The 25,396-nt window shown below is 43.6% G+C and overlaps 1 protein-coding gene across 1 annotated transcript in view; it reads right to left on the minus strand.

The window, feature by feature from the left end:
• Positions 1 to 1,395: 1,395 nt before the first annotated feature.
• The window catches only part of LOC124005436 (eukaryotic translation initiation factor 3 subunit E), a 50,896-nt gene continuing 26,895 nt past the window's right edge, over positions 1,396 to 25,396 (minus strand). Inside the window, exons 9-13 of the mRNA XM_046314703.1 lie at positions 23,491 to 23,592; positions 8,662 to 8,771; positions 3,381 to 3,483; positions 2,723 to 2,857; positions 1,396 to 1,592 (exon numbers count right to left, since the gene is read on the minus strand). Of these exons, the coding sequence (XP_046170659.1) occupies positions 1,557 to 1,592; positions 2,723 to 2,857; positions 3,381 to 3,483; positions 8,662 to 8,771; positions 23,491 to 23,592 (486 nt within the window). The 3' untranslated portion in view covers positions 1,396 to 1,556. The remainder of the gene's footprint in view (positions 1,593 to 2,722; positions 2,858 to 3,380; positions 3,484 to 8,661; positions 8,772 to 23,490; positions 23,593 to 25,396) is intronic.

Here is a 25,396-nt window from a genome sequence, read left to right on the forward strand (position 1 = left end):
ATTTTTGGTCCTTCTGTAGCTCAGTTGGTAGAGCATGGCGCTTGTAACGCCAGGGTAGTGGGTTCGATCCCCGGGACCACCCATACGTAGAATGTATGCACACATGACTGTAAGTCGCTTTGGATAAAAGCGTCTGCTAAATGGCATATATTATTATTATTATTTATATAGGGTAACGAATGTTAAAATCACTACCATAGGCTTTGTAGTGAAAACATTCAAATATAGCTATGGAAGAGCATGATTAAAAATGATTGTAGATCATGGAAAGAGGAGCAACATCATATAGGAATACCATTCCACAGTAAACCAGAGACCTTCCATTACATTTTTACACATTTTGTCAAACTGGTTTTCTACAAGACAAGAGTTCTAACCTCAAGCAATAAAAAGACAATGTAAGTCTTCCATTTCATCACTGGGACCGCTTGCAAACCTTTTGTGGGGGGAAAACCTTGGACAATATGTAAAAACAGAACCATGGAAGTTTCCCAGCCAAAACCGATAGTGACCTTTTGCCTGACTGTTTATTTCTTTATTCGAGTGCAGTGACAGACATTGTGGTCAAAGGGCTGTTTGCTGCAAGTCTGGTATTGGTCTGGACAACCTACTAAAACAATACAGGAGAGTGCACTTGTAAGGTGAATGATAATTAAGGGCTAGGAGAACTTTTATTTTCATGATGCGTCATGGCAAAGGACCGGCAAACCAATCACTTTATCCTCCCCGCTGGCCTGGTCCAAGGTGACGTCAGTGTTTGAATCGTCTGGCTCCGAGCCCTGAGTGCCAATGGAAGCTGAAAGCACCTCTTTGCTCCCCAGAGACGTAAGCAGCCCATGAAAGTTTGTCTACCAAAGCACCACTAGTCACTCACAAGAGTAGTCACCTACCTGAAACCATCTCCCCTTTTAGAACAAGGTCAAGTTGAGAGGTAAAGGGAAAGAAAGTTACGTGAGAAAGACAGAAGCTGAAGTAAGATTTGGTGAGAGAAAGGGGACGGGGGGGGGCGCAAGAGGCACATTACACTGATTAGTCTGGCTAATGGAGGTTTACGAGTCCCTCATGTCCTCGGAGGGAAAGATGACTGGCAGAGAATATGACCACTATTAACTGTACATCACCTCTGTCTGCTCCCCCTCCTCCCACTTCCCCTGCTGTGTGACTGCCATGGTGAACCGGGCCACTAAAACACCATGAAACCCAATAGCCTAAACACTCATTCATCATTACAGTGCATACATGAGCCGCATCACCTAAAACAGTATTAACTGTCCCACTCAGTGACTTAATTCACACATTAAAACTTCCAAGTATTACCAATGCAAAAAAAGTCTAACCACTTAAGCCTCAACCACCATCTGTAATGTCCAGAAATAAAGCGATCATTGGTGAAAATGGTTTTTGCACATCTGTTTTATTGAATCACTGATGACTTGAACCAAGAGCAAAAAAATAAATAAATCCTCTGCTCCTTGAGACAAGCAGAAAAACCAGGATGTTGTTGCTGGATGGGAATGCTGTGTAGGAACAGGAATACAAATATTGGTGGCGTCTTGCTAAAAGCCAGTCTCTTGACCTGCCCAGTTGGGTGTCTGGGGGGGGGGGGGAAAGGGAGGAGAGGTTAGACTACCAGTTGACTGACAGACATACAGTATTTTATTTCTGGGCTTTAATGAATTATGTGATGAATTAGAAACAGAAATCCCCATGAGTGTATGTAGTCGAACACTAGAAGTTGACATCAAATGTGAGCAAGTGTGTATCCGCCCGTGTGTATAGGCATGCGTAACAGACCCCCAACAGCCCACCCAGATGGCAGGCAATAAATGTATTAGAAGTGATTTGTAGCCCTGAGGATGTAATGACACTTGTTTGCAGCCTCTTATCTAATTAGAGAAATTCCTTAACGAGGGTCTCTGCTTTTACTAAACAGAGTTATAGCAGCTCTCTTCCTGCAGATATTGAAACAAGAGAGGTGGTAACTGAAAACATCGAAAGATACCTACTCAGAACTGGACAGTTAAAAGGGGACATTTATAAGCACACTTGGCCCCGTTGTGATTAGACATACGTTTATAATAACTAATCTGAGGGGGTCCTGGAGGCGGTGGGCTGACTCTTGAAAGTTTAAGAATCTGTTTGATTTTGGTTTTTACAGACATGTCCTTCTCTCCCTAACTTCAAGGAGTACTGCTGGCATGGGGAGAGGGTGGGGCTCAGGGATGTGTGTGATCATTGAGGATTACCTTTGTGGATTAGTTTTACATACTACTCATACATGGTCAAGATCAAAAACAAATTTGGACCCCAAGCCAAACATCTGTGGGGACCTGTACTAAGTGCAGGGAACTCCGTAGTTTGAGGCTAGTGTGAGAATAAACCTTATTTGCGCAGCGGTAGCTGAGTCACAGGGCACAGGCCCTGTTTTACGGCGGCATTGACATCTACCTTGTCATTAGACCTATAAAGATCAATGGGATGATGAAAGTGCCTGCTAGCTCCGTTAAAACCTGCTCTTACTGGCTGATTCCATGTCAAGTGGAGCATTTTGTTGAAGCTGGTTCGTCGACATTCTTCTAGCCCTGTTCTCTCTGAGCTGATCATTTCGAGAGGGCTTTGAACTGTGTCCACCCACGTAAGAGACAGTCAGTTGGAAAAGGGAATAGGTAGTCTAGTCTTTGACAAGGGATGGGAGGGTGGGTAGTGGTGACAACTTGCTTACCTCGTTCCTGCTGGCGTGGGCCATCTTCTTCTCGATGTTCATGGCCAGCATCTGGCTCCTGAAGGACAGGCTCTTTGTCTTCTCAATCACCTGCTGGTACGGCGACACAGCATTGTTCCCCATCACCACGTGACCCTGGATAAGAACAGGACAGGGCGAGGGGCGCACAGTTAGGCCTAATCACACAGCGGGGAGAGCCAATCACATCTGGTCTCACAGACACGCCAACCGTCAGCCTCTCAGGACACATTTATGTAAATTTCAGTGCACATCTAGGTAATTCTATGTCATTCCAGGCAGGGTGGCTAGGGTATGATTTGCTGATTACAGAGAACTCGGTGCCGTGATGGGTACGCCAAAACATGCAAGACCCAATGTGGAGCTGTACAGAGGAGAACAAGGACTTAAAGGGTAAGGTATTGTGGTTGCTTACTTCGTACTGTGTTGTATACCCTCCTATTATGATAATGGCCCATCCCATGCCTTGTTATTCTCGTCTCAGTCATTCTACAGTTATGCACTTATATTGCATCTAGAGGTACACCGGAGAATAAGCTCCGATTATGAAAGATTTTTAAAAAAAAACTACTGACTAATCAATTGCGTGGGAGCAGAGGTCATTGATTATCGAGGCAGACAGACAGGGCGTCAGTCTTACCAGTTTGGAGTCTATCTTGGCATCCAGCCTGGCGTTGCGGATAAGGTTGACAATCCATCTCTCCGCCTCCTCGGGGGTCATGTTCAGCTTGTCTGCCAGCATGCTGAGGAGGAGCAGAGGAGAAACAGGATTTTTAGAAGGCAAGTGGAACAATACACGTGTTCTCCGATTAAATAGGCGGTACAGATGTGAAGTTGCTAATTGTTTAAAGAAAAATGTGGCCTATGTGTTGTCTATATAGTTCATACACACACCACATTAATCAACTGGGGTGTTGGGAAGGTGTACCCCTCTGTCAAATGAGGTCATTTCTGGACAATATTTGACGCTTCGGGGGACCAAAGTTGGGTATAGCCTCTAACAAGCAGAAAAGACTACACCAAAAAAGCCAAGATCACACAGTGTACATAACATGCTCTTTCATTGTCAGGCTGACCAGGTGAAAGCTATGATCTCTTATTGAAGACACTTGTTAAATCCACTTCAACTCAGTGTAGATCGAGACTAAATATGATTCTATATATTTTTTTAATATTTAAAAAATGGTAGCAGGCGCACCGGATTGAGTACGTCACGTACTGCAACGCTGCTGGGTTTCACGCTCAGTTTCCCGTGAACATCAAGAGATGTCCACCATCCAAAAGGAAATCCAACCAACTGTGGAAAACAGAGTCAACATGGGCCAGCATCCCTGTGGAACACTTGACACCTAGTGGACTCCATGCCCTGATGAATTGAGGCTGTTCTTAAGGGCAAAGGGTAGTGCAAGCATATATTAGGAAGGTGTTCCTAATGTTTGGTACACTTAGCGTATATGACAATCCTTTTCAGTGGAGGTCTGATGCCGTACCTCTACATTTGCTACACTACTAAATATGATGAATGGCCTGCATTGACTGTAAGAAAGTTAACAGGACAATGCTAATACATTACCAAGGCATACACATTCTTAGGCTAAAAAGGCCAATCGAATAAAATACAAATGACATGTCAAAGAAACCAGATCAGGGGAACACACGCAAATTATCTAACATGAACTAGAACAGAAGATTTCATGACTCCCCTGGCACACAATTAGAGGAGTAAGTGAGAATCCCGTTCTCTCCCGAGCCAGCCACTTTACTCTTTGATGTCCTCTCCTGGACACACTTAGGTTCACCCCACCGGGCCCAGATCCTGCCGTGACAGAGCGGGACCTGCTACTGTCCCCAAATGAAAGCCAGGTTGCTGCCGTGGAGCTCTTTGATAGAGCGGTGGGACATGAATGTGTCACAGAGGGAGAGAGGGAGGTGGTGGGCGCCTGGCCACCTTTGATCCAAAGCCTTTTCCAGTGCAGTAGGCCTCCATTGCGGCTTTGAAAATAACTAAACCCCCTTGGTACTACTACCACCATCTAGACCCACTCCGTCCAGCCTGCCCCACATTTCCTGCTGGTCCTCCATTTCATAATAGGGGCCTATAAATATACCCATCTCTTCCACAAGTAGTATAACTAGTTCCTTCTCATCCCACAGCCCAGTCAACTAACACACACCTTTGAACGAACCTCATTAATACACGCGTTCAACAACAGATACTAGTGTGCGTGTGGACCGTGGGGTTATGACGACTGTATGAAAAGTGCACCCCACTCATTACAATTTCCTGCTCCATTAATCAAGTTTCTTCTCCCCCACGGAGATCGGAGAGACAGACCTGCGAGTATGCCAGACCCTGGCCACCCCAAACCACCTCTTGCCAATACCAGCAGGACTGTTTCAGTCACTTCCCAAACGCTGACTTCCCAAAGACTTTCTCTCTCGTAAATTCCCATTTGGAAATAACCTCATTTGGGATAATGTTTGCCTTACCTCAAAGCCCGACAGCAAAAACACATTCTCGATGCTCTGACCCAGCTTGGCATCTTTTTTGAAAGTAGCAGCAAAACTACGTACAGAGGGGGTTGAAATTACATCAGTGTCTGGAAGGGACTCAACCCCCCCCCAAAAACAAATAATAAACAGCATTACCTCAGCATAAAGAGGCAGTGCCTCAGGGGATTCCAAGTAACAAGAGCATGATGATCCATCACCACAGCACAGTGTTGTAGGTGGATACCAGAAGAGAAAAACACCAGTTAAGAATTGATTAACGTTGAATCCCCACGGGCTGGAGGAGTGGTAAGGGGTACGACCAACCTGTCACTCACACCCAAATGACTAAATTACGGCAAAATGCTGCGGAAAACAAAATTGCACTTACGGCTCATTATGAATTACCTGACAAGCATGGGGGGGGGGGTCAGTTGTCCATTCACGTGAGTTTAGGTCATGATGGCTAACATGTGTCTGCCATCCATGAGTGACACAATCAACACTAACAGGAGACACAGGTCGCACCAGTTTGGGCAAAATGACTGGAGTAGGACTATAAACACGGTACAGTTTCCAAATGTAACCCAAGAGATGTGTGACTGCCGCAGAGGGGTACGCAGAGTGTGCTTGTTTGGTGATTCCATCAAGTGGAGGGCACATGTCAGTCAAACCAGACTCAGATCAGAGATCAAAACAAACATGACCCAGTTTCCTCATGGCGAGTTCACCTCAGCCCTAACCCCCTGCAGAATGTGATCTCCCCAGCATACCACAGTAACACAGAGTGCCCCAAAAGTCCCAGGGCAGCCCCTGCATGCACCCAGGGCGACTTCGGTGATAACAACCTACTCTAATTCATTACAGGAAATCTGGCAATGCTTTCCTGTGGAAGCACATTCATGTATCATATTTTACAAAGGACTCTGGTTTATCTTCCTTATAGACCAGGTCTCAACTTTTAACCTAGAACTTCAGAAAATGGGGAGGGGGGGCTAGACCTAAAAACGAAACTATTGACATATCTCTTGGCCCTTAAGCCAACCAGAACACCTCACCTTCACTGGTTTTGTTTTACACAGCCATAGCCCTGTACCTTGAGGGGGGGGCTTTCATTTCAACCCCTTACTGGCTTCTCAGCACTCAATTTCAGGCTGGGGGGGGGGCGATGACTCCTGTGAGTCTCTCAACCACCCTCACACTCAGGGAGGTAGGTCAGGATGACTGTTAAGAGGGAAAACTCCCATAAGGGGGCACTTCTAAAAGTGGCTGGGCTCAGACGAATGCATTGTTAAACACTACCATATGATAGCATTAAGAGATTCCAAGCCATTTGGAACAACTCCCGCTTTCGGCTTCTTGGTGTAAAATAGATTGTTCGGGAAAACGGAAAATGACCACGTGGTTTTTCTAATGACTATTGTGAAGTGGAAAGATATTCCATTTTACATGCAAGTACACAACAATACTATTCCAACTATCAGAGAACTTAAGTGTTAGGAAAACATTTTGAGTGATGGGAAAAGATGTCCACTACCTTTCTATGTGCCACACTTCAGTGTCGGCTGACCGGCTCGGTCTTATGTACGTACTGACAAAGTCACTGGACCGTGTACCATCGGAGGTCAATGTTAGAAATATGACTGGCTATCAACATTCAAAGAAAGTCAAATATGGTAATATTTATGTTTGTGAATCCAGAAAATGAAATCAAAATTGTAAAAACATACCCAAGTCTAGACAAGAGGATATGTGGACGCAATTATGGAGCAAAACCTCAAGTCGTGGGGTCACATTTTCACAGCTTCCTTTTTTACATAAGCCTTTCTGCATAAAGTAACTCAATTACCCGCACTTCTAGTCTACTTTCTTCCCAAGTTGTGGGCAAAAAAAGCAAGCTAAATATCTGTGAAACGTTCATAGCCAACAGCTGTAAAAATGTCCTCATTAAAAACGGGGATCAGATTCATTTGAGCCCATGCTTGGATGCAGAGGGCTTCTGGGTAGCAGACTAATGACATGGAATTTGAGCGTTTGTCAAAAAATAAACTACGTGTTCTGTCCATCGTCATCGCAACGGCTTTAAATAAACACGGAAATCCCTGACACTGCCGAGGACCGCTCTGTTTAACCTTTCCTTTACAATCTCAGCTCACAAAAGACTTAAACACAGGACAAAAATTTAGAAACATCACAATTCTACTTCCTACTGTTACCACTAACCTTTGTGGTCTTTAACAAGTAAATGTATCCAATTGCAGCAAGTCTGCCAAAAAAAAGAGCCGGGACTCCTAATCAATTCCAGACAATCTGCAACTGGAGATTTCGACAGAGCCCTATCGTGTTCCATGGTTCAACCTTGACTACAGACATCCACAGCTCTGTATAACAGGCAGTGCAATAATTTCTCTGTCAAAAGTTATAATTCATTCACCCTTTCCATTCAATGTCCATGACAGCATATTCTAAATATTCAATTCAAAGTTGTAGTATAACCATTTTTGCCTTAGTAGAGTAACTGTCTTGCTAAATACATTTCCACAAGTGCAAATGTTCAGTGTACACTAAAAGCTGTGAGGTAAAACTAAAGTAGTATATCAGTCTAGAGTGAAGAGTAGCCGAAGTCCACAGTAAGATGACAACTAAATGGTAGCCTGGGCCCTAGATGCACCTAATCTGTATAGCTATACATTTGTTATTTTCTAGAATTGATGCACAAGGGGCAGCCAAATCCTTAATTGTGGACCATTACCATCTCCCTCCCCTAATGCTCACCATAATTCGCTTTGACTAAATGTATTGTTTTGGTGACTGTCTAAGGTACATTTATTGTAGTGGGTGTAACTAGGCTTGGGAAAGAAAGAGAACTTCAGAGGGTTCTGAACACTAGTCAGCCTGACCCAGGACGACTCAGAAGTGGAGCTACAATGTTCCTCTCTCAATCGCATCAGCAGCTGGCAAAATCTAAAGCCGTCAAAGCCCATCTAAACCCTGACCTCTCCCAGAGAGAAACCTGTCCCTGGTTTGGTCTCTCACGGAGGTGGTCTTTAAAAGTTTAGTGAGCAGAACAACCAGGAAGCAGTTAAAGCTCTCATTGACTAATCCCTAAAATGTGTATGTGGAGATGTGAGTGTATTTGACTGGGGAAAGGGGCTATAAACGCTTATCTATGGGGGGGGGCATTCCTGTATTCACTGCACATCTCCACCCTCTTCCTGCAGCTGGTCTGCTTAGCAAGCTCATTGGCTGGTGACAGACTTTCATGACCTTCCTGTGTACTTTAGCTAGTCTGAGCTGCCCACTGTAGTACATGAAGCACATCTTAGCATTTGGACAGCGATGGCGAACAACGGTCTAGCAAAGACAGATCTCTTGCAAAGTCCTTCCTGTCAGTTCCCCAACTGGTGCTTTACATCACTCCCTGGTCTCACCTGATGCTGATGCACTGGTGGATCCTGCAGAAAGTCTCAAAGATGAAGAGACGGGCATTCTCAATGAAGTCCTCCAGGCAAGCCACCAGGAAGAAGTCATTCACAAGCACCTGGAAGAGATGGAGGGAAATAAAAGTTTGCAGTATTACAAATATTGTAGTGAGTATTTGCCTCTGTGTATGCATTTCTATAAAAGACCACTGCAGGGTTAAATGAAAGTAAAACAGTTGAATGTTAGGCTTTTTAGTAAACTCATTAGGGCAATCAAGATTGGATTCTGACTGAGTGGCCCTGGAGAGCCATAAAAGTGCAGCAGTAACAGGTTTCCCCTTGCAGTCCTTATTTGGGATTGAGGCCCCGATTAAATTGTGGGAAAACCCAATTCACTGTCAAATTAAAATAGAACAGAAGGATTATTTATATTTTTCTTCATACATGCAGAGTAAAGGGGGATGGGGGTCTTGCTCTAACCACATTTAAGTTACCAAGCGATTTACTTTGGCAAACGCCTCAAAAGGAGAAAAACCCCCCATCTGCAAAAAAAGCACTCCCAGGCCACTCGGGGTGCTCCAAAATCGACCACAAATCTTTTAATTCAACTGCCTCCACATGAAACGGGAGACAAGAATGGAGCCAGCCACTGACCACAGTGGCTGTGACTTATCCCTGTTCATCTGTGCAGGGTCAATTGTGCAGTGCGGGAGAAACCAATTTACACGCCACCACACTCTCAGGGGTTCTACAGCCACCATAGGGGCAAGAACACCCTCTGCCCAGCATTAGAACACATGGGCTAGCTACACTGACAGATGGGCTACAGCAAAATTGAAATGTTTATGCCGCCATAAAATACTTTAAGTGTTCACGACCCCATCATGTACGCAAACGTTGGGTCAAAAGGCTTACATTCCTTTGTGGTTATTACAGCGTTCATACTCTCGAGTACTAGGTTCACGTCACAGACCTCAGTTTTCACAAGTTCGAAGAACTCACAACCCTTTGCATGCTTAGAGCTGTTTTCACCCTCCATTTCTGCTTGAAGAAAACCCAATTACATGGCGCTATCAGGCAACACCACATTTCAGCTGTGACAACGCTTATCTAGGCATGATAAACTTTGAACATCTAAGTGTCCTAATCAGTGTCATCTGGGATTCAGCCCAAGATCCTCAAACACATTTCGAAAGGGCTAAAAGTGGCCTTTCATGCACAATCTGATGAGCTAAACTTGGAGGTAGGCTTTCCCCCAAAATGCAAACGTTGCCAACATCTGACAGCGATTCCGGCTGGGGGGAAGAAGAAAAAAAAACTGCAAGGAGAAAAACACAGGTGCTTACTTACATGACAGGGGGTGCATTCAAATCAGGACTGGATTTCCCACTTCCTTTCAAATCAATTTCTACTCACTGTTGAAGGTTGCAGTGAAGACATGGAAGTTGGAAAACACCGATATCTGACATATACAGCAATCAGTAAATAGTTGGTTATCACCCAGAGTAAATGTAACCCTTTTGTTCTCTCCTCAATGACTCCAAACTGATGCATTACACATGTTGATCAAGGCAAAAGCCCATCCCCAATGGAATATCTTTCTACATATCAACCATCACTACACAAAATTGAATGAGGTTCTTTTTCGTGGAGTGTGTGTCTGCAAAATCCCCTTGCCTTTATTGCTTTCAAATGAGGCCATTTTGTGAAAATGTTCGCAGACCCATCACACGTAATGCACTTAAGGTGCAGCAGCTTAACTGTTGCACAACCACCCACCTCGACAGAGCGCGCTCCGATTAAACCCTTTGGCGTGTAAGATCATATGTGATAATTGTTGAGGTCCATGCAGCGAACCACGGCAAAAACGTGATTGAGACAGTAGGAACTGAACGGATGACGCAACAAACGCCTAAAGAGCATAGTCTGAAAAAGCATCTAAACATTATTTCCCATCGGTGCAAAAACAAAGGTCTTCAACCATATTCCTCAATTTCACCTTCATTGTAAAATATATATTTTTTATTTAACTAATCATCCAAACAAACTCATTCCAATGTTTTTTTAGCATTATTTAACTAGGCAAGTCAGTCAAGAACTAATTCTTATTTACAATGACGACCTAGGAACAATGGGTTAACTGCCTTGTTCAGGGGCAGAAGAACACATTTTTACATTGTCAGCTCAGGGATTCGATCTAGCAACCTTTTGATTACTGGCCCAACGCCCTTACCACAAGGCTACCTGCCGCCCCATAAACCAGTCTAAATAACAGATTTCACTGAAAAAAAAACTAAAGTTCACAACCTAACAGTTAGACTTCTTTAAAAATGTACCATATTGAGCACAAGGGAGAAATGTAATATGGCTTGGAAATTAGATGCGTGTCAGCTAGCTAACAGCAGCTAAATACTTTGATGTCAAATATAAAACAGTCTCTCCGACTGGGAAAATGTGTTCTGCAAGAAACGGAATGCATGATTTGTCACCAGTACATGAAAAATGTGAACAAAACAGGAAACACATTAGACTCCATACAAAACAGTATGCTAGAAGAAACACCAACACGATATACAGAAAATAAGGCACTATGATAATGCACATGTCCAAATTATTATTATTTGTAAGGAAAACAAATAAGGCAATTCATGGGCCAGCCAGAAAGTGTGCCACGGGGAAAGTTTGGCCTGTTTCTTTACCCCTTTTACCCCAACTGGTAGTTCGTCTTGTCCCATAACTGCAACTCCCCTACAGACAAAGGTCGAAAGCCATGCGTCCTCCAAAACACGACACTGCAAAGCCACAGTGCTTCTTGACAAACTTCTCGCTTGACCCAGCCGCACCAATGTGTAGGGGGAAACGCTTTCAAGCTGGCAACCATGTCATCTTGCAGGCGCCCTGTCCTCCACAAGAATGGGCCAGGACGCGATTGGACAAGGACAATCCGGCCGGGCCAAACCCTAGCCAAACAATGCAGGGCCAATTGTGCACCACCTCATGGGTCTCCCAGTCACAGCCCGGCTGATACTGCCTGGAATTGAACCTGGGTCTGTAGTGATGACTCAAGCACTGCGCTACTCGGGAGGCCGTGCAAGGCCTGTTCTAACTAGAGATGCGCAATGTCTTCATACTTGATCTGGGGAAATACTGGGGAAGTGCTTGGACTCTAAGAGAAGTTGTCTGGCTCAGTAAAGCCTCAAACAAATTGTAACAGTGAAATGGGCTACTTGTGTGAATTCATTAACACACTTCAAGTCAAACTGTTCAAAAATAATTTGAAGTTGACAAGTTGAAACACAGCCTATAGATAATTAGTAGGCAGCGCAGGTTAACTGTCCTGTTGCATAAGACATCACACTTTGGTACAGTGAGTGCATTGACATGCGCATAACAAATTAAAAAAATATTTAAAAAAAAAACAGGGCGACCATTGGAGATATTTGGAACTCATGTGCGAAAAGAGTACGGTATGTGTGTGCTGGGCCTGCTCTGAGAAGAATAACAGGACAAGACTCCCAAGACAATGATGCTAAAGCACAGAGGAGAACTGGTCCCCAACCTGAGTAGGAACACGGAGCAGCATCTGCTCCAACCACATGGAGTCTCTCTAAACAAGACCCCAAGCAGGGAAGTCGAAACCAACCTACAGGGCTCTTCAAAAGTGCACGCGTGTTCAACAAGCTTGGTGATTGAGAGCGCATAAGGTATTTTCTGAAATGCAATATTGTTGGTAGCATGACATTTAGGGATTGCTGCCGCCCCCTGAGGCATTTGCACAGGAAAGATTAGTTTTGGAGGAAGTGCTTTGGATACTTTGTGTCTGAGGACAGATTTGGCAAATAAAAACTTCCAAATAAAAAAAAATGAATCTGTACAAATGAGTTTAGTTCTAGGTTCCTCATTCGTTAAGAAAGACTGGGGGAGCTAGAGGCTCTTTATATTAGCTTAAAAATAGATTAGGATAAAATGGGAGCTTCAGTAAACCGCTGACATGATTTACTTCTGTGAGAACCATTTGATCAGGCCAGATGTTTTTCATTCAGAGCGTTTATTGTCAAGAAGAAAAGATGAAGGGGGCCAAATAGCCCAAAGTTCAGCCTTTTATTTCTCAGCAGGTCCAAATTATCAAATCATTTGGGAAATCTCAATTATACTCATGTATGCAAAGAATGAAGCTGGGAGATTGAGTTTCAGAGAATATACCCAGGGCACTGCACCAATTAGCACACCTGGTTAGTCTCTAAACCCGATTCCTGTCCAGTGATTGGGTCTCCAGAACCTGTCCAGCCCCTCTTCAGTAAATTAAAGAACCACAAGTTACCCTAAATGACTGATGACAAATGTAGGTACAATTACAAACATCTGACCAATATTAAAAGTAGATGAAACACACCACAAGTTGTAAATATGTTCACAGGGACATTGTCAACACTCAAACCTAGAAAATCGTAATACCAACGTTGTATTACTAGTTCATACTAGTGTTATTTTACAGCATTTCAAGCTGAGTGGATGTCTTCCACCTAAACTCTTGATGACTCTGAACGGAGTGATTTTTGACAGAACTACTCCCAGATATTCCCTGAAAGGGCAGCTAGCTTCTGATTCAAATAACCATGGATGCCTTTTCCTTATTTGGCCAGTTGTCCAACTCAGTTTCGTCTAGCTAAGAACAAATCATATCTTAAGGATCAGCACCTTTAAAAAAAATGTTTTGACCTAAAATATCATACCCAAATCTAACTGCCTTTATCTCAGGCTCTGAAGCAAGGATATGCATTTTCTTGGTACCATTTGAAAGGAAACACTGAAATCTGTGGAAATGTGAAAGGAATGTAGGAAAATAAACACATTAGATCTGGTACCATTATCTTTGAAATGAAAACAGAAATGCCATAATGTATTATTCCAGCCCAGGTGCAATTTAAATGTTGGCCACTAGATGTCAGCAGTGTATGTGCAACGTTTCAGACTGATCTAATGAACCATTGCATTTTTGTTCAAAATGTATCAAGATTGCCTAATTTGTTTATTAAATAACTTTGCTCAAAACTGTGCACCCTTTTCAAACAATATCATGGTATTCCTTCACTGTAATAGCTACTGTAAATTGGACAGTTCAGTTAGATTAACAAGAATTTAAGCTTTCTGCCAATATCAGATATATCTACGTTCTGGAAAATTCTCTTGTTACTTACAACCTCATGCTAAATCGCATTTCCCTATGTTAGCTTAACTGTCCCACAGGGGACCCACCAATCCTGAAGATGACTAAATGTAATATCTTCAAGCGTTAGCATGGACACTTATAGTAGTCGAGTTTTGCTACAAAAGGAGAGACTCCAATGCATACAGCCTTTTGTCTACAAACTGCATCCTTTCTAAAATTGCTTTCACTACAACTGAAGCCTTCTGTAGATGCAAGGGTAGATACATCTTTCTGTTGGCGTTCTACAACGTACGTTAAATAAAAGTGAAATTATTTGAGCCAAAGGTCTTAAAAATCAGCCATGGTGGGAACAGATTAAGTAGAGCGTTTCAACCTTGCCATCCACATGTACTAAAGAAGTAATTACTCTTGCCAAAGAGCCTGCCCTTGTACATCACAGTATTTTGCAGAACTAATCTACTCTTAATGTGGGCTTCAATTCCATTCAAGTCTGTGGCTAGTTAGCACAAATTAAACAGCCTTACTGCAAATCAAATTAAACTTAACAGAAAGAAAATGCAACGTGTAACATGTCCTGTTTCATAAGGTGAAAAAAAGTTTCCAGAAATGTTCCACACAACAAAAGCTTCTCAAATTATGTGCACACATTTGTTTATATCCCTGTTAGTGAACATTTCACTTTTGCCAAGATAATCCATCCAACTGACAGGTGTGGCATTTCAAGAAGATGACTAAACAGCATGATCATTACACAGGTGCACTTTGTCCTGGGGACAATAAAAAGCCACTAAGATATCTGGGGTGTTGAGACAACTGCACGTCTCAAGTTGAGGAAGTGCGCACTTGGCATGCCGATTGCAGAAATGTCCACCAGAGCTGTTGCCAGAGAATGTAATGTCCATTTCTCTACCATAAGCCCCTCCAACCAGCCTCACAACTGCAGACCACACAAGCCCAGGACCTCCACTTCTGGTTTCTCCACCTGTGGGATTGTCTAAGACTGGTCACCCAGACAGCTGATGAAACTGGAGTGTCTGTCTGTAATAAAGCCCTTCTGTGTGGAAAAACACATTCTGATTGGCTGGGCAAGTGGGTGGGCTTATGCCTTCCCAGGCCCACCAATGAATGGATTTCAATTTCCTTGTATGGAATGTAACTTTGTTGCTTTTATATTATTTCCAGTATATGCACAGACAGAGCTTCAAAGTTTAGTTTGTGTCTGGGACACTCCAATACAGTAGATGGGGTTTTGAACAATTGGTGTTATGCATTAATTTCCGTTGGTGAGAGAGTTGACAGCACTACTAGCCAGCCAACTTTTCACCTACATGGTATTTAATAATTTCTTGAAATAAACAAAATCAACTTAAGCGACCAGACTTGTTTGGTTAAGCTGACATGCTGACCACACCGCTCGAATCGCATGCGCTGCAAAATAAATGTACACATACATGTTATTCAAAGTCAGTTGCCAACCGCCATATAACATCCAAAGAACCCTGAAGGAGGAGAGATGACTAGAAACAAACTCCATTTACCCTTTTTATCAACATGTGCGTGATGGCACACGCGGTCTGGTCAGCAGCTAACTTATATCCAGTTCATTTCTAGCTAGCTATACCTAGTGGCAAATAACCAGCTACAGTAACATGAAAGAAAGCAATAAATCCTTACAGAAACTGTGTGTGTGTGATCATACACCAGAGATTGGTATGTAGAGATGAAATAAGCCCACTACCTACTAGTCTGCACTAGTGAAGAGTTCTGCTAAAAGCAGCCAAGGCAGCAACCACCAGTAACCCGCCCACCATTTAATTTGACCTATCACAAAGTGGTGGGTTGGAGTAAGCCAGAGAGCCATTTTTTGTACGTTTTGAAAACGTCAGCTTCGCAGTCCACCACGAGCCAATACTTCTGACGAACAGCTGGCGTCAAATACAATTTTTTGTGACACGCGCCAAACAGGTGTTGACCTTAAAGTGAAATGCATACTTACAAGCCCTTAACCAACAAAGCAGTTAAGAAAATATCACCAAAAAAGAACAACTAATTAAAGAGCAGCAGTAAATAATAGTGGGGCTACGAAAGTATTTGGCCCCCTTGAACTTTGCGACCTTATCCCACATTTCAGGCTTCAAACATAAAGATATAAAACTGTATTTTTTTGTGAAGAATCAACTACAAGTGGGACACAATTATGAAGTGGAATGACATTTATTGGATATTTCAAACTTTTTTAACAAATCAAAAACTGAAAAATTGAGCGTGCAAAATTATTCAGCCCCCCTTAAGTTAATACTTTGTAGCGCCACCTTTTGCTGCGATTACAGCTGTATGTCGCTTGGGGTATGTCTATCAGTTTTGCAAATCGAGAGACTGAATTTTTTTCCCATTCCTCCTTGCAAGGACTTTGACTTGGCCATTCCATTGTAGATTTTGCTTTATGTTTTGGATCATTGTCTTGTTGGAAGACAAATCTCCGTCCCAGTCTCAGGTCTTTTGCAGACTCCATCAGGTTTTCTTCCTGAATGGTCCTGTATTTGGCTCCATCCATATTCCCATCAATTTTAACCATCTTCCCTGTCCCTGCCGAAGAAAAGCAGGCCCAAACCATGATGCTGCCACCACCATGTTTGACAGTGGGGATGGTGTGTTCAGGGTGATGATCTGTGTTGCTTTTACGCCAAACATAACGTTTTGCATTGTTGCCAAAAAGTTCAATTTTGGTTTCATCTGACCAGAGCACCTTCTTCCACACATCTTCCACAATTACTTTGCAGACAGAGTTCAGTGTGTCAAATCGGAGGGCATGCTGTCCGGTCCTCTGACAGTCTCTATGGGGTGCCACAGGGTTCAATTCTCGGGCCGACTCTTTTCTGTATATATAAACGACGTTGCTCTTGCTGCGGGCGATTCCCTGATCCACCTCAACGCAGACGACACCATTCTATATACTTTTGGCCCGTCATTGGACACTGTGCTATCTAACCTCCAAATGAGCTTCAATGCCATACAACACTCCTTCCGTGGCCTCCAACTGCTCTTAAACGCTAGTAAAATCAAATGCATGCTTTTCAACCGATCGCTGCCTGCACCCGCATGCCCGACTAGCATCACCACACTGGATGGTTCCGACCTTGAATATGTGGACACCTATAAGTACCTAGGTGTCTGGCTAGACTGCAAACTCTCCTTCCAGACCGATATCAAACATCTCCAATCGAAAATCAAATCAAGTCGGCTTTCTATTCCGCAACAAAGCCTCCTTCACTCACGCTGCCATGCTTACCCTAGTAAAACTGACTATCCTACCGATCCTCGACTTCGGCGATGTCATCTACAAAATCGCTTCCAACACTCTACTCGGCAAACTGGATGCAGTTTATCACAGTGCCATCCGTTTCGTCACTAAAGCACCTTATACTACCCACCACTGCGACTTGTATGCTCTAGTGGGCTGGCCCTCGCTACATATTCGTCGCCAGACCCACTGGCTCCAGGTCATCTACAAGGCCATGCTAGGTAAAGCTCCGCCTTATCCCAGTTCATTGGTCACGATGGCAACAACCATCCGTAGCACGCGCTCCAGCAGGTGTATCTCACTGATCATCCCTAAAGCCAACACCTCATTCGGCCGCCTTTCGTTCCAGTACTCTGCTGCCTGTGACTGGAACGAATTGCGCAAAAAAAAAAAAAAAAAACCGCTGAAGTTGGAGACTTATCTCCCTCACCAACTTCAAACATCAGCTATCTGAGCAGCTAACCGATCGCTGCAGCTGTACATAATCTATTGGTAAATAGCCCACCCATTTTCACCTACCTCATCCCCACAGTTTTTATTTATTTACTTTTCTGCTCTTTTGCACACAAATATCTCTACCTGTACATGATCTGATCATTTATCACTCCAGTGTTAATCTTCAATATTGTAATTATTCGCCTACCTCATGCCTTTTGCACACACTGTATATAGACTCCCCTTTTTTCTACTGTGTTATTGACTTGTTAATTGTTTACTCCATGTGTAACTCTGTGTTGTTGTCTGTTCACACTGCTATGCTTTATCTTGGCCAGGTCGCAGTTGCAAATGAGAACTTATTCTCAACTAGCCTACCTGGTTAAATAAAGGTGAAATAAAATAAATGTTTGGTGTGTCTCCCAGGTGGCTTGTGGCAAACTTTAAACGACACTTTTTATGGATACCTTTAAGAAATGGCCTTCTTGCCACTCTTCCATAAATGCCAGATGTGCAATATACGACTGATTGCTGTCCTATGGACAGAGTCTCCCACCTCAGCTGTAGATCTCTGCAGTTCATCCAGAGTGATCATGGGCCTCTTGGCTGCATGTCTGATTAGTCTTCTCCTTGTATGAGCTGAAAGTTTAGAGGGACGACCAGGTCTTGGTAGATTTGCAGTGGTCTGATACTCCTTCCATTTCAATATTATCGCCTGCACAGTGCTCCTTGGGATGCTTGGGAAATCTGTTTGTATCCAAATCAGTCTTTAAACTTCTTCACAACAGTATCTCGGACCCGCCTGGTGTGTTCCTTGTTCTTCATGATGCTCTCTGCACTTTTAACGGACCTCTGAGACTATCACAGTGCAGGTGCATTTATACGGAGACTTGATTACACAGAGGTGGATTGTATTTAGCATCATTAGTCATTTAGGTCAACATTGGATCATTCAGAGATCCTCACTGAACTTCTGGAGAGAGTTTGCTGCACTGAAAGTAAAGGGGCTGAATAATTTTGCACGCCCAATTTTTCCGTTTTTGATTTGTTAAAAAAAGTTTGAAATATCCAATAAATGTCATTCCACTTCATGATTGTGTCCCACTTGTTGAATCTAAACAAAATTTTTAAGTTGGCCGAATACTTTCGCAAGGCACTGTATATACCAGGGGGTGCCGGTACAGAGTCAATGTCAATGTGCGGGGGCAACAGTGGAGAGGTAATATGTACATGGAGGTAGAGTTATTTCAGTGGCAATGTTTAGATAAGGGGGGGCAAAGACAATAGTCTGGGTAGCCATTTGATTAGCTGCTCAGGATTCTCATGGCTTGGGGGTAGAAGCTATTTTAGGAGACTCTTTGACCTAGACTTGGGTATTCTTCCACAAGCTTCCCACAACAATTGTCAATTTTGGCCCATTCCTCCCGACAGAGCTGGTGTAACTGAGTCAGGTTTGTAGGCCTCCTTGCTCGTACATGCTTTTTCAGTTCTGCCAACAAATTTTCTATAGGATTGAGGTCAAGGCTTTGTGATGGCCACTCCAATACCTTGACTTTGTTCTCCTTAAGCCATTTTGCCACAACTTTGGAAGTATGCTTGGGGTCATTGTCCATTTGGATGACCCATTTGCGACCAAGCTGTAACTTCCCGACTGATGTCTTGAGAGGTTGCTTCAATATATCCACATAACTTTCCCTCTCATGATGCCATCTATTTTGTAAAGTGCACCAATCCCTCCTGCAGCAAAGCACCCTCGTGCGTCATGGTATTCCTCGGCTTGCAAGCCTCCCCCTTACCTCCAAACATAACCATGGTTGTTATGGCTAAACAGTTCTATTTTTGTTTCATCAGACCAGAGGACATTTCTCCCAAATCTACGATCTTTGTCCCCATGTGCAGTTGCAAACCGTAGTCTGGCTTTTTTAATGGAGGATTTGGAGCAGTGGCTTCTTCCTTGCTGAGTGGCCTTTCAGGTTATGTCGATATAATACTGGATATAGTTACTTTTGTACCGGCTTCCTCCAGCATCACCACAAGGTCCTTTGCTGTTCTGGGATTGATTTGCACTTTTCACACCAAAGTACATTAATTTCTAGGAGACAGAACACATCTCCTTCCTGAGCTGTATGATGGCTGCATGGTCCCATGGTATTTATATTCGCATGCCATTGTTTGTACAGATCAACGTGGTACCTTCAGGCGTTTGGAAATTGCTTCGACAATGGTTTTTCTGAGGTCTTGGCTTGACTTCTTTTGATTTTCCCATGATGTCAAGCAAAGAGGCACTGAGTTTGAAGGTAGGCCTTGAAATACATCCACAGGTATACCTCCAATTGACTCAAATTATGTCAATTAGCCTATCAGAAGCTTCTAAAGCCATGACATCCAAGCTGTTTAACCTGTTAAGACTCTAGGGGCAGTATTTCAGTTTTGGATAAAAAGACATGCCCGTTTTAAGCGCAATATTTTGTCACGAAAAGATGCTCGACTATGCTTGGAATTGATAGTTTTGGAAAGAAGACACTCTGACGTTTCCAGAACTGTAAAGATTTTCACTGTGAGTGCCATAGAACAGAATCTACAGGCAAAACCAAGATGTTTGAGTGACCAGGAAATCAACAGGATTTCTGGAGGCACGTTTTCCATGATCTCCTTATATATGGCTGTGAATGCGACAGGAATGAACGGACACTTCCTATCGTTTCCCCCAGGTGTCTGCAGCATTGTGACGTATTTGTAGGCATATCATTGGAAGATTGACCATAAGAGCCTACAATTACCAAGTGTCCCGCACGGTGTCTGCGTGGAAATTGGTGCGCAAAAGTCAGGTACCAGTATTTTTCCATCCGAATCAGAGAAGAATGCACGCTTCCAGGGAAGGGATTTCAATGAAGAGATATATGACAAAACACCTTGAGGATTGATTCAAACAACGTTTTCCATGTTTCAGTCGATATTATGGAGTTAATTCGGAAAAAAGTTTGACGTTTAGGTGACTGAATTTTCGGTTAGTTTCGGTAGCCAAATGCATAGTAACAAAACGGAACGTTGTGTCCTACACAAGCATCTTTCAGGAAAAACTGGACATCTGCTATGTAACTGAGAGTCTCCTCATTGAAAAATCTGAAGTTCTTCAAAGGTAAATTATTTTATTTGATCCCTTTGCTGGTTTTTGTGAATGTTGCGTGCTAAATGCTAACGCTAAATGCTAAGCTAGCTATCACCACTCTTACACAAATTATTGATTTTCTCTGGTTCTAAAGCATATTTTGAAAATCTGAGACGACAGGATTGTTAAGAAAAGGATAAGCTTGAGGATAGGCATATTTATTTCATTCAATTTGCAATTTTCAGAAATCGCTAATTTTGTGTTATGGTAATGAGCTTGAGGATCCGGGATGGGGCGGACTAAGAGGTTAAAGGCACAGTCAACTTAGTGTATGTAAACTTCTGACACCCTGGAATTGTGATACATGGAATTATAAGTGAAATAATCTGTCTAAACAATTGTTGGAAAAAATTACTTGTGTCATGCACAAAGTAGATGTCCTAAAAGACTTGCCAAAACTAGTTTGTTAACAAGAAATCTGTGTAGTGGTTGAAAAACTCCAACCTAAGTGTATGTCACCTTCCGACTTCAACTGAAGGCCTTGGAGGGCAGGAAGCCTGGCCCCAGTGATGTACTGGGCGATACACACTACCCCCTGTAGTGCCTTGCGGTCGGAGGCCGAGCAGTTGCCATACCAGGCAGTGATGCAACCAGATGCTCTCAATGGTGCAGCTGTAGAACCGTTTGAGGATCCATGCCAAATCAGTCACATGAGGGGGAATAGGTTTTGTCGTGCCCTCTTCACAACTCTTGGTGTGCTTGGACCAGTTTGTTGGGGGATGTGGACGCCAAGGAAATTGAAGCTCTCAACCTGCTCCACTACACCCCCGTCAATGAGAATGGGGGAGTGCTCTTTTCCTGTAGTCTCATTTCTCTTGGTCAAGTTGAGGGAGAGGTTGATGTTCTTGCACCACAGGGTCAGAGCTCTGAACTCCCTATGGGCTGTCTCATCATTGTCGGTGATCAGGCCTACCACTGTTCTGTCATCAGAAAACTTAATGATGGTGTTGGAGTCGTGCAGACACGAGTGAACAGGGAGTACAGGAGGGGACTGAGCACACACCCCTGAGGGGCCCCTGTGTTGAGGATCAGCATGGCTGATGTTAATATCTACCCTTACCACCTGGGGATGGCCCATAAGGAAGTCCAGGATCCAGTTCAAGAGGGAGGGGTTTAGTCCCAAGGTCCTTTAGTGATGAGCTTTGAGGGCACTATGGTGTTGAATGCTGAGCTGTAGTCAATGAATAGCATTTACACATAGGTGTTCCTTTCGTGCAGGTGTGAAAGGGCAGTGTGGAGTGCAATAGAGATGGAGTCATCTGTGGATCTGTTTGGGCGGTATGCAAATTGGAGTGGGTCTAGGGTTTCTGGGATAATGGTTTTGATTTGAGCCATGACCAGCCTTTCAAAGCAATTCAGGGCTATAGATGGTCTGCTTGAAACATGTTGGTATTACAGATTGACAGGGTGAAGTTGAAAATGTCAGCGAAGACACTTGCCAATTGGTCAGCGTATGCTCGTAGTACACATCCTGATAATCCGTCTAGCCCTGCGATCTTGTGAATGTTTACCTGTTTAAAGCTCTTACATCGGCATGATCACAGTTGTAGGGAAAAGCTGATGATCTCATGCAAGTTATTTAGCTCGTCTGGTCGGCTTGTGTCACTGGGCAGCTCTCGGCTTTGCTTCCCTTTGTAGTCAGTAATAGTTTTCAAGCCTGCCACATTCGACAAGCATTGGAGCCGGTGTAGTACCATTCGATCTTAGTCCTGTATTGATGCTTTGTCTATTTGATGGCTTGAGGGTAAAGCTTCTGGGATAGAGTCCCTCTCCTTGAAAGCGGCCACGCTACCCTTGAAAGCGGCAGCGCTACCCCTCATTGAGCCCAGTTTAGTGCCAGCATCGGTCTGTGGTGGTATGTAGACAGCTACGAAAAAGGCAGACACTATGTAGATAGAAAATCTCATGATAAGCTGTAGACCACACTACCTCAGGCGAGCAAAACCGAGACTTCCTTAGATATCGTGCACCAGCTGTTTCATATATATGCAGCCTCCGCCCCGTGTCTTACCAGAGGCTGCTGTTCTGTCCTGCCGATGGAGTGTATAACCCGCAGTGCGGAAGGCAAGGGCAGATAAGCCACTCCTCACCTGATCCTCACAACGCACCCAGATCTTTTTCCACGGCATGTTATTACCTCGTTTTGTCACTGAGAACTTGGACGCGATGGACGAAGGCATTGCTGGAAGTGCAGCTTCTATTTTTAGCTGATGCACTACAGTTACTTCAATGGCAGTACACATCAAGCCATTACAAACCAAAAATGGAAATAAATTATCCCAGCGGCTATCTATGACACACATCTCTTAAATGAGTGTCTGAACGCCCCTGCAAAGACCTTTGCTTATAGAAGCTTTTAATGTTAACTACCAGGCTGATGGACAATTACAGGCCATCATAAAAATCTGGCCCGACCAATGAGTCATAGGGTTTCCCAGAGGACCTCTGTATCACCCAAGTGACCTAATGCAATTCGCACCATCGGCCATTATGTATGGCCCCATGTATTTAAAAAAAAATAGTAGTCCAGTCCAATGCTGTGAGAAAGGTCGACCAATCTTGCATGATCTAATAATGGTGTTTACTTCTGTGCTAGCTACAAGGGAACGTTGGGAGGGCTGGTTGGCTAATCCAAATCCCTCTGTAGAGCAAGGAATACAGAGTTCTGTTAAACTTTTAAAACAGGTCTGAAAAGGAGAAATTATTCACAATCAATTGCAAATTGATGGGTGGGTGCGGGGGAGAGAGTCTGCTGGGACTTACCGACTCACACTCCCTCAGTTTCTTCTGAGCGCTGTCAAAGTCAAAGTTCACATACAGGCACTCCACAAACTCTGTGATGGGATCTTTGTAGGTGTAGGACTCCTGGAAACGGAAAAAAAAAAAAACATGTCTAACAATTTGCACATGCCTGTGTGTGCTAGCTCCATTTTTCAGCAGTGGAAATAACACAGGTTATCTCGACAGACAAGGCGACATGCCTCCAACCCATTACTAAAAAATAAAGTAGTCAAATGTGGAGAAACATGGCTAACCAAATACTAGAATTTTACAAGGCAGTGAATAAAAGCAGATTCAAAAAGTTCCCTAAACAGTTCCAAACCATGGTAGCGGGGAGAGACCCAAGAAGACCCAAAAGACAGAACAAGCGTCGAGCACATGTTTTAGTGATCACACAGAGCCCACGAGACAGCGCTCATTTAGCTTTCAGAGCCATTGATCTCAGAAGAAGCTACCGATGTTGGGCTGGGGAAGAAATCGGTACTCTACAATCAGACAGTCTGCTGCCATTTATCAAATGTAATGGGTTCAAGACCTCTCTAGCCAGGACCAGATCTGATAGAGTATACTCTAACAGCCAACGCCTTGCATTGCTCATAGATGTGTGGTTCCTCTGTACTTTAACCTGTTACTCCTACCCCCTACTTTTTCGAACATTCTGTTAAAAATAGCGCAACATTTCAGCGCCCTGCTGCTCATGCCAGGAATATAGTATATGCATATGATTAGTATGTGTGGATAGAAAACACTCAGACGTTTATAAAACTGGTTAAATCACGGCTGTGACTATAACAGAACGTGCGTTTCATCGAAAAGCACAGGAAAATCTGATCACTGAAAATATCCATCCGCCACTTCAACCCATTGATAAAGGTGAACCACATTAAATGGGGCTGAGGTTGCAATACCTACAGCTTCCACACAATGTCAACAGTCTTGTCATTTGCCTAGGCTTTGTTTCTTGGTCAAACGAAGAAGAGACAAGCCATTTGTTCAGGTCTCCGAACGGATATTTTGGTTGAGATTTACCCAGACATTTCCAGACGCACCCCATATAGAATATACATCGCCTCGTGATCAATTTGATCGCTTATTAACGTGTAGGTTAGCTAGCCAGCTATTTGTCGTCCTTAACGTAGGAGACTCTGCTAGCTAGCCAACAGCTAGCCAACAGCTAGCCAACAGCTAGCCAACAGCTAGCCAACAGCTAGCCAACAGCTAGCCAACAGCTAGCCAACAGCTAGCCAACAGCTAGCCAACAGCTAGCCAACAGCTAGCCAACAGCTAGCCAACAGCTAGCCAACAGCTAGCCAACAGCTAGCCAACAGCTAGCCAACAGCTAGCCAACAGCTAGCCAACAGCTAGCCAACAGCTAGCCAACAGCTAGCCAACAGCTAGCCAACGTCTTCTGAATAGACTCAACAACCCGGTCGCATTCACAGGTAGTATCACATTATCATTTTATTTCATTACAGTATAACGGTTTGATCTGTTTGCTCGTAGCTAGCTACATAGCTAGCTACATAGCAGTCTTTGTATCAAAGATAATTGTGTAGTCTAGAGCGATTTTCTAGGTTAGCTAGCCAGCTATTGTCGTTCTTTTAACGCAACGTAACGTAAACAACACTACTAGCTAGCCAGCTAGCCCCCGAATAGCAGCACTGTCGAAACTATTACACTCAACGGAACGACTTGATTAGTGTAGTGTCAACAACGCACCCACTGCCAGCTAGCCTACTTCAGCAGTACTGTATCATTTTAGTCAATAAGATTCTTGCTACGTAAGCTTAACTTTCTGAACATTCGAGACGTGTAGTCCACTTGTCATTCCAATCTCCTTTGCATTAGCGTAGCCTCTTCTGTAGCCTGTCAACTATGTGTCTGTCTA

This window comes from Oncorhynchus gorbuscha, linkage group LG19 (genome assembly GCF_021184085.1).
Source record: "Oncorhynchus gorbuscha isolate QuinsamMale2020 ecotype Even-year linkage group LG19, OgorEven_v1.0, whole genome shotgun sequence".
NCBI lineage: Eukaryota > Metazoa > Chordata > Actinopteri > Salmoniformes > Salmonidae > Oncorhynchus > Oncorhynchus gorbuscha.